General features: G+C 40.8%; 1 protein-coding gene across 3 annotated transcripts in view; it reads right to left on the reverse strand.

Moving 5' to 3' along the window:
- The window catches only part of upf3a (UPF3A regulator of nonsense mediated mRNA decay), a 28,082-nt gene extending 13,108 nt beyond the window's left edge, over positions 1-14,974 (reverse strand). For all 3 annotated transcript variants that reach the window (XM_064945140.1, XM_064945139.1, XM_064945138.1), the window contains exons 1-8: positions 14,786-14,974; positions 11,463-11,569; positions 10,987-11,093; positions 8,117-8,215; positions 7,544-7,654; positions 7,411-7,466; positions 4,708-4,866; positions 1,387-1,511 (exon numbers count right to left, since the gene is read on the reverse strand). In XM_064945140.1, coding sequence (XP_064801212.1) covers positions 1,387-1,511; positions 4,708-4,866; positions 7,411-7,466; positions 7,544-7,654; positions 8,117-8,215; positions 10,987-11,093; positions 11,463-11,569; positions 14,786-14,923 — 902 coding nt within the window. In that variant the 5' untranslated portion in view covers positions 14,924-14,974. The remainder of the gene's footprint in view (positions 1-1,386; positions 1,512-4,707; positions 4,867-7,410; positions 7,467-7,543; positions 7,655-8,116; positions 8,216-10,986; positions 11,094-11,462; positions 11,570-14,785) is intronic.
- Positions 14,975-17,979: the final 3,005 nt, after the last annotated feature.

The following is a 17,979-nucleotide window of genomic DNA, read 5'->3' on the forward strand; positions in this document are numbered from 1 at the left end:
CTGTGTGTCCTGATCGCTTCTGGGTGTGGGTGAACAAAATCAACGTGACCAGTTTGGTCAGCATGTAAGTTAGACATTAATTAAATGCTTAATTACAGGCCAACAATTCAGAGAGAAAATAGAAGTAATACAAAAGTAATAACATGTAATAATACACAATGAGTAATGATAACTTGGCTATATATATATATATATATATAAAAATAAAGTACCGAGTCTGTGCAGGGGCATAATAATATATTAATGAATCATTCGTATAGCATATATATATGATAGACCTACTAAAGTGAATCTAGGCGATCACCTGTTCTATAAGCAACCCTAAAAGACAGACAAAATCCGTCGGCGTTTACCCTAATCGTTAAGTGGTTGCACAGATTTAGATAAAACACTCAAGTTAAAATGAAGTGTCAAAATAACCACACACTGCTTAAAAAAAATGGCTGATCATTAGGCTATGGAAAGGTTGAATGCATGCGTTATTTTTTAATGGTTGTCAATTTCATCTTCATATAGCCTATATCAACGCTGTCTCTATATCTCCCACTTAAAACTTTCCTAATCAATTTTAATGATAGGCTTCATTGATTGAGCACTACTCTATAACGTAGACTAGTTTTTGATATCCAACAGAAATTATTTTGAAGTTAATGGAGAAATGTGATTTGCTTATGTGTCTGAGTAAGATGCGCTGCAGGAGGCTTTGATTGATGGGTCCTTTTCGGTCTGTGGGCAGGTGGGTATACGTGTAGGCTATGAGTTCGTTAATTCTTTATGTCCATTCATATAGTTTAATAAAATAGACCTAGCCTGTCTGGACTTCATCTCTTTAATCAGATAGAAAGAAAACTGTAGGTAGCAAGCATCATGATGGTCAGCATATTGTATGTGTGAGAAATGATGACAGGTGCCAGTTTTACATTTCCTCTCTTATTAAAATGTGCCACTGAATGAAACATAGCCAATAATAACATATTGAGTCATGATTCATCCTATAGATGAATAGCCTATCCTAATATTTTCAGTTGCATATTGTTTTTCCAGTAGTGTATTATTTTTCTCATTACTGCATCGTCTCCAGCAACTATGAACAGCATATTAGTACTGAGAATGACCACAGCAGCATTGGTGATATTATACGAATTGTTTGGAAAAGTGGAAGGAAATATGCATCAGATTTTATGTGAATGGTTTAGTGCGTCAAAATCTGAATCTGTATTTTTGGTGAATTCGGATGAAAAGATTGCTATGCAGTTGGTGAGAAAAGGGCTTAAGGCATAGAAAACATCCCACCACTAGCTAACTCCAATTTTGGTTTGTTATAACTGAGAAAAACAAAAAAAACAGAGTTATCTACATGAATAGTTCACTTAAAAAGGTACTTACTTGTCCTTGAACTTCATTTGTCCACTGGGTTTGTCCCACTTGGCCCTCTCCGTATCCCCACTGTCCCCTTTGTCCTTGAGCCTGTCAGAGTCCATGTCATCGTCCCGGTCACTCTTCTTTAGGAGCTGAGGCAAGCCCAAAACACACTTACTAACCAAAAACTACGAACACTTATTTGCAAAACACAGTAACTAACTGTCTGTTCTTTCTTTAAGCCTTAAATGGCCAGTTGCTACATACATTCTTTGACTTATAAGTGATATTTGATTCTTGAAAAATCCATAAAAAATGCCTCATGAGCTGAATTCAACTCTTCTACCCAATCAGAACCCAAAATACAGTTGAAGTCAGAAGTTTACATACACCTTAGCCAAATACATTTAAACGCAGCTTCACAATTCCTGACATTTAATCCTAGTAGAAATTCCCTGTCTTACATCAGTTATGATCACCACTTTATTTTAAGAATGTGAAATGTCAGAATAATAGTAGAGAGAAGGATTTATAGCAGCTATTATTTCTTTCATCACATTCCCAGTGGGTCAGAAGGTTACATACACTCAATTAGTATTGGGTAGCATTGCCTTTAACTCTTGAAACTCCCCATCCCGGATCCGGGATTGTGACTAAGCCTCAGGCTCATTAGCATAACGCAACGTTAACGATTTCTGAAAATCGCAAATAAAATTAAAATAATGCGTTTGCTCTCAAGCTTAGCCTTTTCTTAACAACACTGTCATCTCAGATTTTCAAAATATGCTTTTGAACCATAGAAATTGACTAATTTGTGTAAGAGTATGCAAAGCTAGCATAGCATTTTGTGTAGCATGTAGCACGCAACATTTTCACAAAAGCCAGATAACCAAATAAATAAAATCATTTACCTTTGAAGAGCTTCTGATGTTTTCAATGAGGAGACTCCCAGCCACATACCAAATGCGCAGTGTTTCCTGAAAGTGTCTGTGTGTAGGAGAAATCGTTCCGTTTTCTACATTGCGCCTGGCTACCGAAACGAACCGAAAATGCAGTCACCTACAACGTGAAACTTTTTCCGGATTAACTACATAATATCGACCGAAACATGGCAAATGTTGTTTGGAATCAATCCTCAAGGTGTTTTTTCACATATCTCTTCATTGACATGCAGTTCGTGGAAGCTTGCTTCTCTCTCTGTGCCCCATGGAAAAATACTGGCAGGTGACTTTTGCGCATCAATTTCGGCGCAGGACACCGGGCGGACACGTGGTAAATGTGGTCTCTTATGGTCAATCTTCCAACAATCTGCCTACAAATACGTCACAATGCTGCAGACACCTTGGGAAAACGACAGAAAGGGCAGACTCATTCCTCTTGCGTTCACAGCCATATAAGGAGATCATGAAAGACAGAGCCTCAAAAATCCTTGTCATTTCCTGGATGCCAAGTCATCTTGGTTTTGCCTGAAGCTCACGTTAAAGGGCACGCACAGAGAAGATATTTGTATTTCTGGACACGTCAGAGTGTTTTCTTTCGAACAGTAGCAATTATATGCATAGTCGAGCATCTTTTTGTGACAAAATATCTTGTTTAAAACGGGAACGTTTTTCTTCCAAAAATGAAATAGCGCCACCATAAGTGTAAGAGGTTAAATTGTTTAACTTGGGTCAAACGTTTCGGGGGGGCCTTCCACAAGCTTTTTGGCCCATTCCTCCTGACAGAGCTTGTGTGGATGAGTCAGGTTTGTTCGCACAAGCTTTTTCAGTTCTGCCCACAAAATGTTCTATAGGATTGAGATCAGGGCTTTGTGATGGCCAGTCCAATACCGTGACCGGGTTGTCCTTAAGCCATTTTGCCACAACTTTGGAAGTATGCTTGGGTTCATTGTTGATTTGGAAGACCCATTTGCGACCAAGCTTTAACTTCCTGAACGATGTCTTGAGATGTTGCTTAAATATATTCACTTAATTATCCTCCCTCATGATGCCATCTATTTTGTGAAGTGCACCAGTCCCTCCTGCAGCAAAGCACCCCCACAACATGATGCTGCCACCCCCATGCTTCACGGTTGGGGTGGTGTTCTTTGGCTTGCAAGCCTCCCCCTTTTTCTTCCAAACATAACAATGGTCATTATGGCCAAACAGTTCTATTTTTGTTTCATTAGACCAGAGAACATTTCTCCAAAAAGTATGATCTTTGTCCCCATGTGCAGTTGCAAACCGTAGTCTGCCTTCTCTATGGCGGTTTTGGAGCAGTGGCTTTTTCCTTGCTGAGCAGCCATTCAGTTTATGTCGATTTAAGACCCGTTTTACTGTGAATATAGATACTTTTGTACCCGTTTCCTCCAGCATCTTCACAAGGTCTTTTGCTGCTGTTCTAGGACTGATTTGCACTTTTTCGCACCAAAGTACATTTATTTCTAGGAGACAGAACGTGTCTCCTTCCTGAGCGGTACGACGTCTGCATGGTTCCATGGTGTTTATACTTGCGTACTATTGTTTGTACAGATGAACGTGGTACCTTGAGGTGTATGGAAATTACTCCCAAGGATGAACCAGACCTGTGGAGGTCTACAGTCTTTTTTCTGAGGTCTTGGCTGATTTATTTTGATTTTCCCATGATGTCAAGCAAAGAGGCACTGAGTTTGAAGGTAGGCATTGAAATACATCCACGGGTACACCTCAAATTGACATCATTTGAGTCAATTAGCTTATCAGAAGCTTCTAAAGCCATTACATCATTTTCTGGAATTTTCCAAGCTGTTTAAAAGGCACAGTCAATTTAGTGTATTTACACTTCTGACCCACTGGAATTGTGATACAGTGAATTATAAGTGAAATAATCAGTGTGTAAACAATTGTTGGAAAAATTACTTGTGTTATGCACAAAGTAGATGTCCTGACTGACTTGCCAAAACTATAGTTTGTTAACAAGAAATGTATGGAGTGGTTGAAAAACAAGTTTCAATGACTCCAACCTAAGTGTATGTAAACCTCCGACTTCAACTGTATATGTTTGTTTTACTCCAATGTGTGTAAACAAAGTAAATGTACACAAACAGTATATAGCATCAAAATATGGCTTAAACTCACATTTTGGTCATCCTTAGAACTATAAATTTGAGAGTGATTACATTTCTCCAGCCCCATCCCTCAGTTTTTTACCGAAACTGGCTGGGAGGGCGATTTGTTATTATTTTTACTGCTGATTGCAGCTTTAACCCTCGGTCCCAAGTTTACTAACTAACTAATACTTAAAACTAACAAAACCCAGCACACAAAGGGCTTCCTAAACTCTTGAATTTAGTGAATGTGCATATACTACTCAAAATGAACCAGTGACCACCTTTATCTTGATCTCCTTCTCCGACAGCTTCTTCAGTTTATCCGCCTCCTTGCGTTTGCGTCTCTCCTCCTCCCTCCGCTTCCTTTTCTCCTCCTCCCTCTGGCGTTTCTTCTCCATTTCCCTGCGTCGTCGCTCCTCTCTCTTTTCCTCTCTTATCCTCTGCAGAAAAATGGCATCTCATAGTGAGAGTTAATCTACAGTGGTTCCTAAATTAAAAGTTTTGAGTTTATGCTGTAGAGCACAGAGGTAGATTGTTGTATAGTGTGGTACTTTGCATCACTGCAAGGGGGAGCTAGAACACTGATTATGCATTTGGGTTCGGAGTAAAGCGCTGGTACCCAGGTGCTAATGTGTCTCTCTCCTCACTGAATGATGTGCATTGATGAATGGGTGATAGAAACTGATAATTGCCTCTTGAAAGACAAACAAAAAAATGTAATGTTATATTCCATTATAGTCTTAAAATATGTGTTGACCCCCAAATTAATAAATTGATGGTACAGCCATATAGCCACGGCTACTAAGCAGGGGTAAATAATACTCAAACCATGCTATTCTGTTATTTTGAAATACATTGTCATAGTATCATATCAATAGACCCTTGACGCCAAGTTGATTTCTATTTTTAGACTTGTATCAAACAGGTGAACAATATTTTTTACCATTTACCATACAACACAAATACAAAAATAATTTATAAAGAATGTTTTATTTGTTCTAAGATGAAAAACATTTGCATTTATTCGTGAATGCAATTCCTTTAGCCAACATGTTGCGGTTTATTTATTGTTTACTTAGTCAAGGCTCCCTTTGATTTGATGAATTCAGGTCACTAATTAGTAAAGAATTCCCTTCACATGGTTATCTTGGTCTTATTTGAAAGGAAAAACCCAAAACCTGCAGACACTAGGCCCTCCATGGAATGAGTTTAACACCCCTGATCTACAGTATTTGTTCATCAACATCTTAATATCAATAAAATAATGATTAAAAAAAAGTATGTTTTAAAATGCAGATGTTTATTTCAACTGCATTTGAACTAAATTTAAGTTGCACTTCCACTCCATGACCATGGGTAAAATGTTGCCGAGATGATCAATGTATTTACTGCATTGTTGTATTGTAAGTTGAGCCAAAACGTCTTCTCGAGCCAAAACGCTTGTAGGCTTGGTAGAACTATGGCATGAATGTTTTCAGTTGATAAAAATGTTTTAAAAAGAGTTAGATATACTGTAGGCCTATCCAGCTGCCTGCCTCAACAGCGTGTGACCTCTGAAGCGATAGGAAATCAACAACATCCCTCTTTCACAATAGCTGTTATCTGCAGTTTTGTGCTGGGAACTGTCCCACTCCGTGATCAATTGCTCCCTCTCCACAAGGACCCACTCTTTGTTTATATAATGGGCTGTAAGGCACAAGTATCCTTTTTTTTTCTCTCGCTCAACTCCAGGACCACCCGCCAACTGATTTTTGGGCTGATGAGATAGCTCTTTATTTTTATTCATGGTAATTCACTACGAAGCTGTATTTTTGCAAACCTCTATAGTGTGAGAGGAGAGACTCTCGGACAGAAACATTCACACCACCAATAACTCGGCAAGGTGTTAAAACCCCAATTTGTGCCACAGTTTAGGCTACCGCGAAATGCTGCGGTCAGTCATCTGAGCGAGGATAGGAGCGAGCGCAGTGTGCCTATTGATTTTTACCTTCTGAATGAATAGATTTATGGAATGTTACCGAATAGATAACAACAATAGAAATAAACATCTGGTGGCATCTCGATTTACAGAATATCCCTCCCTCATTTACACAACAAATATACAAAAGTATCCCAATTAGCGGGAGAGATAGGGGCATCTTGTCACACAGTGCTGAAGTTTATAATGGCTGTCAGTCAAAACCCATACAGTGATGTGAATAAGAGAACCTTCTACAACTAAAATGATCATAAATAAAGGCCAGGATATAATGGAACGAGTCATATATGAATAGAAACAGATTTTGGCCTATAACCATTCAAATAATTAATTCTTCCTATAAGTCTACAATTATATATATATATATATATATATATATTAAAATTCAATTTTAATCATGAAGTGTATTCGCCAATTGCATGTCATGGTGATCTTAAAATGAGCATTAACGGCAAGCACTGTAAAAGGCGCTGCATGGTCAATCCGACGTCTGCTTTGGCCACATAGCATTTACTGGTGATGTGGCCTCTGCAGAAGTCAGAGCAAACATACTTTTGGAAGTTTTGGTATTTATTAGGATCCCCATTAGCTGCTGCAAAAGCATCAGCTACTCTTCCTGAGGTCCACATGAAACATAACATAATACATAGTACAGAACATTATTAATTGTCAAGGAAGTGAGTTTGTACAGGACCTCCCGCCCTCACGTACCGTCAACCAATTATGTCAATGCGGAGCTATACAGAGCCCTCCGTATTGTTACAAAATTTGAGAGGTGCACAGCGATGTGGTACGGAGCTCAATTTGGCCTCTCTATGACTCCGGAGACTCCGTAATTGCGTTACACCATCCATACGGCACCTCCGACCACATTTTCAGATCAAGCATAATTTGGCTTTACCGTGGTATAACGCAACTTTTAATTGAGGAACCACTGTATGTCTGGATAAGAGTCCACAATGGACAACTACAAACACATTATTTTCCATTGTGACATTGCTCTTACCTGCTTCTCAAGTTTCTTATTCTTGATGTACTCCAGAAGAGGTGTTGTTCTTTTGGCTGAAATTAAATCACATTAATGCAAAGTCAGATTGATTGAATGCCTGACTTATTGGTTAACTGATTGATCCTAGTACCTATGAGTTCCCTTGTCTTGGCCTCTATCTCGCCCAGCAGGGTTTCAGGGTTGGCCATGGACTTCTCCTCATCACAGGAGTAGTTCTCCAGAAACCGACAGTACTCTGGGTCTGCGAGGGGAGAAGGATTAGGATGAGTCAAGAAGAGGGATGAGGTCCATCAGTCACATTGTTACAAAGGATGTGGTGGTAAAGAATAAGGGGGGTAAAATATAGGGTGAAAGCCTCAGATGACAGGAGGCGATGTTATCAAAGCTAAATACGTTAATTTGGTGTAATAGGTGTGTATCCCTATTCAGAAAATAGAAAGGTTTGTTATCTGCATTTGTGTGCGTTTATCCTTCACTACATCCCAGATTTTTTTTATTTGCGTTATTTATCAGATGCTAGGATACATCCATAAAGTACAATGAGGGGGCTAAAACCCAATATACTATAAATGTAAAGGGTAGCATGGGTTCCAGTCTGTGTTTGCCAGTCCCGACATGTTTTGACATTGAATGCAGAAACAATCAGGCATCCAGGCTATATGTCTGAATAGTTTCTAAAAAAAGACACAGGTCCAGCACCCACCTTCTTCAATGCTTCCGGCTTTGGCATCTTTCTTTTTGAGTTTCTTCTTGGATACTTTCTGAAAGGGTGCAAACTCTACCACAGCTGGGTACTCCTGGCCTGAGCAAATATTGACATGGAGACAGATCATCATTAGACAACACCTGACACAATGATCAAACCATTACCATGGTATCTGGGGTTGTGAAACCCTTCTGTCTCATGACAGATTAGAGCCTACACACACACACACACACACACACACACACACACACAATAAAGCACCACAAAAAAAAGAAGCATCACAAGAAAACACTGAACGTTGACCATTGAGGATGTGTTTCATTGCATTATATATATCCAGCAGCACTATACTTCTACCCACTATTTACAGTGCCTTCGGAAAGTATTCAGACCGCTTGACTTTTTCCACAATTTGTTAAGTTACAGCCTTATTCTAAAATTGATAAAATAGTTTTTTCCCCTCTCAATCTACACACAAAACCCCATAATGACAAAGTAAAACCAGGTTTAGAAATGTTTGCCAATTTGTTAAACAAAAAAACTGAAATATCACATATGCATAAGTATTCAGACCCTTTACTCAGCACTTTATTGAAGCAGCTTTGGCAGTGATTACAGCCTTGAGTCTTCTTGGGTATGACACTATAAGCTTGGCACACCTGTATTTGGAGAGTTTCTCCCATTCTTCTCTGCAGAACCTCTCAAGCTCTGTCAGGTTGGCTGGGGAGTGTTGCTGCACAGCTATTTTCAGGTCTCTCCAGAGATGTTCGATCGGGTTCAAATCCGGGCTCTGGCTGGGCCACTCAAGGACATTCAGAGACTTGTCCCGAAGCCACTCCTGCATTGTCTTGGCTGTGTACTTAGGGGCGTTGTCCTGTTGGAAGGTGAACCTTCGCCCCAGTCTGATGACATGAGCGCTCTGGAGCAGGTTTTCATCAAGGATCTCTGTACTCTGCTCTGTTCATCTTTGCCTCGATCCTGACATGTCTCCCAGTCCCTGAAAAACATCCCCACAGCATGACGCTGCCACCGCCATGCTTCACCATAGGGACGGTGCCAGGTTTCCTCCAGACGTAATGCTTGGCAATCAGGCCAAAGAGTTAAAGTTTGGTTTCATCAGACCAGAGAATCTTGTTTCTCATGGTCTGAGAGTCTTTAGGTGCTTTTTGGCAAACTCCAACTCATGTGCCTTTTACTGAGGGTTGGCTTCCGTCTGGCCACTCTACCATAAAGGCCTGATTTGTGGAGTGCTGCAGAGATGGCTGTCCTTCTGGAAGGTTCTCTCATCTCCACAGATGAACTCGAGAGCTCTGTCGTCGGGTTCTTGTACACCTTGACCAAGGCCCTTCTCCCCTGATTGCTCAGTTTGGGGCAGCCAGTCCTGGTGGTTCCAAACTTCTTCCTTTTAAGAATGTTGGCGGCCGCAGTGTTCTTGGGGACCTTCAATGCTGCAGAAATGTTTTGGTACCCTTTCTCAGATCTGTGCCTCGACACAATCCTATCTCGGAGCTCTACGAACAATTCCTTCGACGTCATGGCTTGGTTATTTCTCTGACATGCACTGTCAACTGTGGGACCTTACATAGACAGGTGTGTGCCATTTTCAAATCATGTCCAATCAATTGAATTTACCACAGGTGGAGTCCAATAAAGTCATAGAAACATCTAAAGGATGATGAAAGGAAGCATGATTGACCTGAGCTCAATTTCGAGTCTTACAGCGAATGGTCTGAATAATGTAAATAAGGTGTCTGTTTTTTATTTTACATAAATTAGCAAAACATTCTAAAAACCTGTTTTCACTTTGTCATTATGGGTTATTGTGCGTAGATTGCTGAGGAATTATTTGTATGTAATACATTTTAGAATAAGGCTGTAAACATAAAATGTGGAAAAGTCAAGGGTTCTGAATACTTTCCAAAGGCACTGTACTTCTACCTACAGGACTATCTGCTTAAAAACATTGTGTAAACACTAACTACTGAGCACTAAGACATTGGTAATAGGAAATATTTAGGATAGGTTTCCCAGACATAGATTAAGCCTAGTCCTGCACTAAAAAGCAAGATCAATGGAGAATCTCCAGAATAGGAAGAAGATTGGCAGGCCCCGGTGCACAACTGAGCAAAAGGACTAGTACATTAGAGTGTCTAGTTTGAGAAACAGACGCCTCACAAGTCCTCAACTGGCAGCTTCATTAAATAGTACCCGCAAAACACCAGTCTCAATGTCAATAGTGAAGAGGCGTCCCCCGGGATGCTGGCCTTCTAGGCAGAGTTACTCTGTCCAGTGTCTGTGTTCTTTTGCCCATCTTAACCTTTTCTTTTTATTGGCCAATCTGAGATATGGCTTTTTCTTTGCAACTCTGCCTAAAAGGCCAGCATCCTGGAGTCACCATTTCTCAGAACAAGAATAGAATGACAAGTTTCAATAGAAAGGTCTTTGTTTCTGGACATTTTGAGCCTGTAATCGAACCCACAAATGCTGATGCTCCAGATACTCAACTAGTCTAAAGAAGGACAGTTTTATTGCTTCTTTAAATCAGGACACCATTTTTCAGCTGTGCTAACATAATTGCAAAAGGGTTTTCTAATGATCAATTAGCCTTTTAAAATTATAAACTTGGATTAGCTAACACAACGTGCCATTGGAACACAGGAGTGAAGGTTGCTGATAATGGGCCTCTGTAAGCCTATGTAGATTTTCAGCTACAATAGTCATTTACAACATTCATAATGTCTACACTGTATTTCTGATCAAATTGTTGTTATTTTAATGGGCAAAAATGTTTTGCTTTTCTTTCATAAACAAGGACATTTCTAAGTGACCGCAAACTTTTGAATGGTAGTGTACATAAAAAAATATACCTTTGTTATCAATGAAAACATAGCCATCAAAGCGGTCTCTGAAGAGCAGGATGTCCTCTGGGTTTTTGAAGTTGATGTAAGCTCTGGAGAACAAGTGTGGGTAGAGGCTGCATGGAATTAACAGGTTGTTTTAGAAAGCCATTCCATCAAGAGCAGCCTATCTAAAATGTGGAGTTAAAAGAGTGATGATGACATATTCTCTGATATACCTTGATTTTAGGTGGTAACCTAATGATTAGATTACTGTGCTAGTGTTTTAGCAAGATCATTTAGAATTCATTCAGTCAGGCTGAATCGGCATTAACAGCAAAGGCGGTATGGACTTCACAAACCAAGGTTTGGTGAAGCCAATTGTTTAATAACTGTGGGTAATGTCAATATCATGATGTTGGCATCACCCGATGCAGATCTGAGAAAAACAATGATCTGTGCAGGCACCCTGTCCCAACACATGGAGTATCCTACTAAATATTCACCTTTGATCTGCAGGGAAGAACTCAAAGTAGTCAAAGGATGGAAGAGGACTGAGCTGTTCTTCCAGCTGGTCCTTGGACAGGTTGGGTGGAAGTCGCCTTATTACTACCTGGAACCGAGAAGGACATACATGCACAAACACAAGATAGTGGGTTGAAATTACACTAGAATTGGCAAGACACCAAAGACATTCATGGTCACATTAATAGTTGGATGGAATTTACTCTTAATCAATTAATTTGTACTGTGTGTCTTGGTTGTTTGATTACATACACTTCAACTATGACAGACAAAATGAGAAAAAAAATCCAGAAAATCACATTGTAGGATTTTTAATGAATTTATTTGCAAATTATGGTGGAAAATAAGTATTTGGTCAATAACAAAAGTTTCTCAATACTTTGTTATATACCCTTTGTTGGCAATGACAGAGGTCAAACGTTTTCTGTAAGTCTTCACAAGGTTTTCACACACTGTTGCAGGTATTTTGGCCCATTCCTCCATGCAGATCTCCTCTAGAGCAGTGATGTTTTGAGGCTGTTGCTGGGCGCCACGGACTTTCAACTCCCTCCAAAGATTTTCTATGGGGTTGAGATCTGGAGACTGGCTAGGCCACTCAGGACCTTGAAATGCTTCTTACGAAGCCACTCCTTCATTGCCCAGGGCGGTGTGTTTGGGATCATTGTCATGCTGAAAGACCCAGCCACGTTTCATCTTCAATGCCCTTGCTGATGGATGGAAGTTTTCACTCAAAATCTCACGATACATGGCCCCATTCATTCTTTACACGGATCAGTCGTCCTGGTCCCTTTACAGAAAAACAGCCCCAAAGCATGATGTTTCCACCCCCATGCTTCACAGTAGGTATGGTGTTCTTTGGATGCAGCTCAGCATTCTTTGTCCTCCAAACACGACAAGTTGAGTTTTTACCAAAAAGTTCTATTTTGGTTTCATCTGACCATATGACATTCTCCCAATCTTCTTCTGGATCATCCAAATGCTCTCTAGCAAACTTCAGATGGGCCTGGACATGTACTGGCTTAAGCAGGGGGACACGTCTGGCACTGCAGGATTTGAGTCCCTGGCGGCGTAGTGTGTTGAGCAATGTGATGTAGGCATTCTTTGGGGCAGAAGTGCACCGCCTATACCTTTGCAACTTTATCAACATAGCATAAGCTACAGTAGCGTTACATGCATACGATAGTACAACAAACATACATATTACTTTGTTCAAACATAGGCCTACTACATCAGATACACTATATATACAAAAGTATGTGGACACCTCTTCAAATTAGTGGAATCGGTTATTTCGGATGGTTCCGACCTAGAATATGTGGACATCTATAAGTACCTAGGTGTCTGGCGAGACTGTAAACTCTCCTTCCAGACTCATATCAAACATCTAAAATCAAATCTAGAGTCAGCTTTCTATTCCGCAACAAAGCCTCCTTCACTCACGCCGCCTCATAAAACTGACTATCCTGCTGATCCTCCACTTCGGCGATGGCATCTACAAAATAGCTTCCAATACTCTACTCAGCAAACTGGATGCAGTTTATCACAGTGCATCTGTTTTGTTACTAAAGCACCTTATACCACCCACCACTGCGACCTGTATGCTCTAGTCGGCTGGCCCTCGCTACATATTCGTCGCCAGATCCACTGGCTCCAGGTCATCTACAAGTCCATGCTAGGTAAAGCTCCGCCTTATCTCAGTTCACTGGTCACGATGGCAACACCCACCCGTAGCACGCGCTCCAGCAGGTGTGTCTTACTGATCATCCCTAAAGCCAACACCTCATTTGGCCGCCTTTCGTTCCAGTTCTCTGCTGCCTGTGACTGGAACGAATTGCAAAAATCGCTGAAGTTGGAGACTTTTTATCTCCCTCGCCAACTTTAAACATCTGCTATCTGAGCAGCTAACCGATCGCTGCAGCTGTACATAGTCCATCGGTAAATAGCCCACCCAATTTACCCACCTCATCCCCACACTGTTTTTATTTATTTACTTTTCTGCACAACAGTATGCACCTGCACATGACCATCTGATCATTTATCACTCCAGTGTTAATCTGCTACATTTTAATTATTCGCCTACCTCCTCATGCCATTTGCACACAATGTATATAGACAATTTTTTCTACTGTGTTATTGACTTGTTTACTCCATGTGTAACTCTGTGTTGTTGTCGGTTCACACTGCTATGCTTTAGCTTGGCCAGGTCGCAGTTGTAAATGAGAACTTGTTCTCAACTAGCCTACCTGGTTAAATAAAGGTGAAATAAAAAATAAAATAAATTTCAGCCAAACTCGTTGCTGACAGGTGTATAAAATCAAGCACACAGCATGCAATCTCCATAGACAAACATTGGCAGGATTATGGCCTTACTAAAGAGCTCAGTGACTTTCGACGTGGCACTGTCAAAGGATGGCACCTTTCCAGTAAATCAGTTTGTCAAATTTCTGCCTGGAAATGCGTTCTATGGAGTGATGAACCACGCTTCACCACCTGGCAGTCCGATGGACAAATATGGGTTTGGAAGATACCAGGAGAACACTACCTGCCTGAATGCATAGTGCCAACTGTAAAGTCTGGTGGAGGAGGAAAAATGGTCTGAGGCTGTATTTCATGGTTGAGCTAGGCCCCTTACTTCCAGTTACATTCTAGATGATCCTGTGCTTCAACTTTGTGGCAACAGTTTGTGGAAGGCCCTTTCCCAGTTCAGCATGCTACCATGCACAAAGTGAGGTCCATACAGAAATGGTGTGTCGAGATTGGCGAGGAAGAACTTGACTGGCCTGCACAGAGCCCTGACCTCAACCCCATCAAACACGTTTGTGATTAAATTGGTAAGCCGACTGCGAGCTAGGCCTAATCGCCCAAGTCCCCGCAGCAATGTTCCAACATCTAGTGGAAAGCCTTCCCAGAAGAGTGGAGGCCGTTATAGCAGCAAAGGGGGAGGAACAACTCAATTTGAATGATTTTGGAAAGAACTGTTCAACAGCAGGTGTCAACATACTTTTGGTCATGTAGTGTATGTTGTTGTTGACATATATTGCATGCACCTAATGCAGATCGTTAGACAATTTGGTAGGCGCATGGCGATGCAGTAGAGAGCTCAATTCGGCCTCTGCGTGCCTTCCAGAGGCTCCGTAAATCCGTCACACCCTCCATAAGGAGAACCGACAACATTTTCGGATCAAGCATAAATTGTATCTTAGCATACCTCTCGCGTTCGCTGCCTGTGGTGCCGATTATGTTGCCTCGTCCATATCTGCGGCCGACTGCAATAACAAACACGCCATCACAGCGCTCTGCCTACCTTAGTAAATACCTCCTTCTTCTCTTCTTTCTGCTTTGAGTTGACAAAGACGGCGTCCTGTTCCCTCGGAATGTCTCTAAATTGTATCTCGACACTTTTCTCCCTGCCTCCGGGCATTTGGTCCTTTTCAGACCTCATCTCTCTCCATCTCTCTTCCTCTCCTGTGGAAGTCACTATGTCCCCTCGCGAGAGTTCTAAACCAAGTACCGCGATTATTCAATGCCTCAGCAACGACGCTGTCCGCTAGAGCTTGTGCTGCTGTGTTGTTTATGTCGTGCGCACTTCTCATTTATCAGTTTGAGAAAATATCTATTAAAAAAATACGTTGTTAATATACAATAAGTGAGACTTCTATAGTTTATTGATTTATTTAGTATTCACATGTTATAAACAGTCTTAACAGGTCTGAGCTGCGAATATGACAATATTATGTTAGTAGTCTGGTCGCTGGTGGGATGTGAGGAAGTAGGTCTACTGCATCTTAATAAGATGTTTTAACAAATACTGTGTTCATTCCCGGGAGATTATTGGCAATAAAAGATAACATCAGTGACATCCATAAGGGAAATCAACATGAAAAAAAAGATAATTTTGATTCCTTGTGGACCACTGTGCGCGTCTGATGTTGCAAGGAGAACCTACAGTTAATGCCTCAATCAGACCGAAAGTGAGTTGCGTTTGGTACTCCAAAAGTAGGCTACATTAATTTAAAATGGAGCCCTGCATTTTTTATTTATTTCACTAGGTAAGTCAGTTAAGAACAAATTCTTATTTACAATGACGGTCTAGTTTCTTTACCTTGTCAGCTCAGGGATTCGATTACGCAACCTTTCAGATTACTGGCCCAACGCTCTAGCCACTAGGCTACCTGCATTGACAGAAATAGAGGATGTTGAACTTTGTCGCACACATATCCACAAAAATGTTTACATGATGAAATCGTTTGACTGCAGAATTTATTACTCAGCATTGATGCCAAACACTGTCTGTATGATCAAGGCGTTTAGTCTCATCACACCTGCAGCTCCTTGCGTTTTGGTACACCAGAAGTACATTTATTTTCAGTGGAACGTTTGCCTTGCAGCATTGCATTGCAGGGACAATGTGTTGGATTTATCAAACATATGCCTCCATCACACAGATAGTGTCGGGCGCAAAATGGTATGCAGCATCATCTGGATATGTGTGGAACAAAAGTTCAACATTCACCTTCTGCTACCATTTCTATCAAGCCATCGACACATAGTCAATCTATTCATACAGTTTCGATAAATCCAATGTACAGCTGAAGTCGGAAGTTTACATACACCTTAGCCAAATACATTTAAACTCAGTTTTTCACAATTCCTGCCATTTACTCCTAGTAAAAATGCACTGTTTTAAGTCAGTTAGAATCACCACTTTATTTTAAGAATGTGAAATGTCCGAATAATAGTAGAGAGTGATTTATTTCAGCTTTTATTTCTTTCATCACAGTCCGAGTGGGTCAGAAGTTTACATACACTTAATTAGTATTTAGTAGCATTGCCTTTAAAGTGTTTAACTTGGGTCAAATGTTTTCGGGTAGCCTTCCACAAGCTTCCCACAATAAGTTGGGTGAATGTTGGCCCATTCCTCCTGACAGAGCTGATGTAACTGAGTCAGGTTAGTAGTCCTCCTTGCTCGCACACGCTTTTTCAGTTCTGCCCACAAATGTTCTATATTGAGATCAGGGATTTGTGATGGCCACTCCAACGCCTTGATTGTGTTGTCCTTAAGCCATTTTGCCAGAACTTTGGAAGTATGGTTGTCATTGTCCATTTGGAAGATGCATTTGTGACCAAGCTTTAACTTCCTGACTGATGTCTTGAAATGTTGCTTCAATATGTCCACATCATTTTCCTCCCTCGTGATGTCATCAATTTTGTGAAGTGCACCAGTCCCTCCTGCAGCATAGCATCCCCACAACATGATGCTGCCACCCCCGTGCTTCAAGGTTGGGATGGTGTTCTTCGGCTTGCAAGCCTCCCCCTTTATCCTCCAAACATAACGATGGTCATTATGGCCAAACAGTTCATTTTTGTTTCATCAGACCAGAGGAAATTTCTCCAAAAAGTATGATCTTTGTCACCATGTAAACTGCAGTAGGCCTTTTTATGGTGGTTTTGGAGCAGTGGCTTCTTCCTTGCTGAGCGGCCTTTCAGATTATGTCGATATAGGACTCGTTTTACTGTGAATATAGATACTTTTGTTTCCTCCAGCATCTTGACAAGGTCCTTTGCTGTTGTTCTAGGACTGATTTGCACTTTTCGCACCAAAGTACATTCATCTCTAGGAGACAGAACGCGTCTCCTTCCTGAGCTGTACGACGGCTGTGTGGTCCCATGGTGTTTATACTTGGGTTCTATTGTTTGTACTGTTGAACGTGGTACCCACAGGTGTTTGGAAATTGCTCCCAAGGATGAACCAGACTTGTGGAGGTCTACAGTTTTTGTTCTGAGGTCTTGGCAGTTTTCTTTTGATTTTCCCATGATGTCAAGCAAAGAGGCACTGAGTTTGAAGGTAGGCCTTGAAATACATCCACAGGTACACCTCCAATTGACTCAAATTATGTCATTTAACTTATCAGAAGCTTCTAAAGCCATTACATCATTTTATGGAATTTTCCAAGCTGTTTAAAGGCACTGTTAACTTAGTGTATGTAAACTTCTGACCCACTGGAATTGTGATACGGTGAATTATAAGTGAAATAATCTGCCTGTAAACAATTGTTGGAAAAATGTCATGCACAAAGTGGATGTCCTAACCAACTTGACAAGATTATAGTTTGTTAAACAAGAAATTTGTGGAGTGGTTGAAAAATTAGTTTTAATGACTCCAACCTAAGTGTATGTAAACGTCCGACTTCAACTGTATGTCCCACACAGAACGCACTGCAACTGCCTCTGCAAGGCAATGCTGTAAGGCAAATGCAGAGTTCCATTGCAAATGAATATACTTCTGGTATACCAAACTGCAAAAACACTATCGGTGTGATCAAGGCGTTATGAATCAAATTGTATGTGTAGACAGCTTGACAGAAATGGTAGCAGAAGGTGAATGTTGAACTTTTGTTGCACCCATATCCAGATGATGCTTCCATCACACTTACAGTGTATTTGTGTAATGACGCTGTAGGTTTGTACAAGGCGTAAGGCGCATCCCACTAGGCAAAA

This window comes from Oncorhynchus masou, chromosome 29, assembly GCF_036934945.1.
Source record: "Oncorhynchus masou masou isolate Uvic2021 chromosome 29, UVic_Omas_1.1, whole genome shotgun sequence".
NCBI lineage: Eukaryota > Metazoa > Chordata > Actinopteri > Salmoniformes > Salmonidae > Oncorhynchus > Oncorhynchus masou.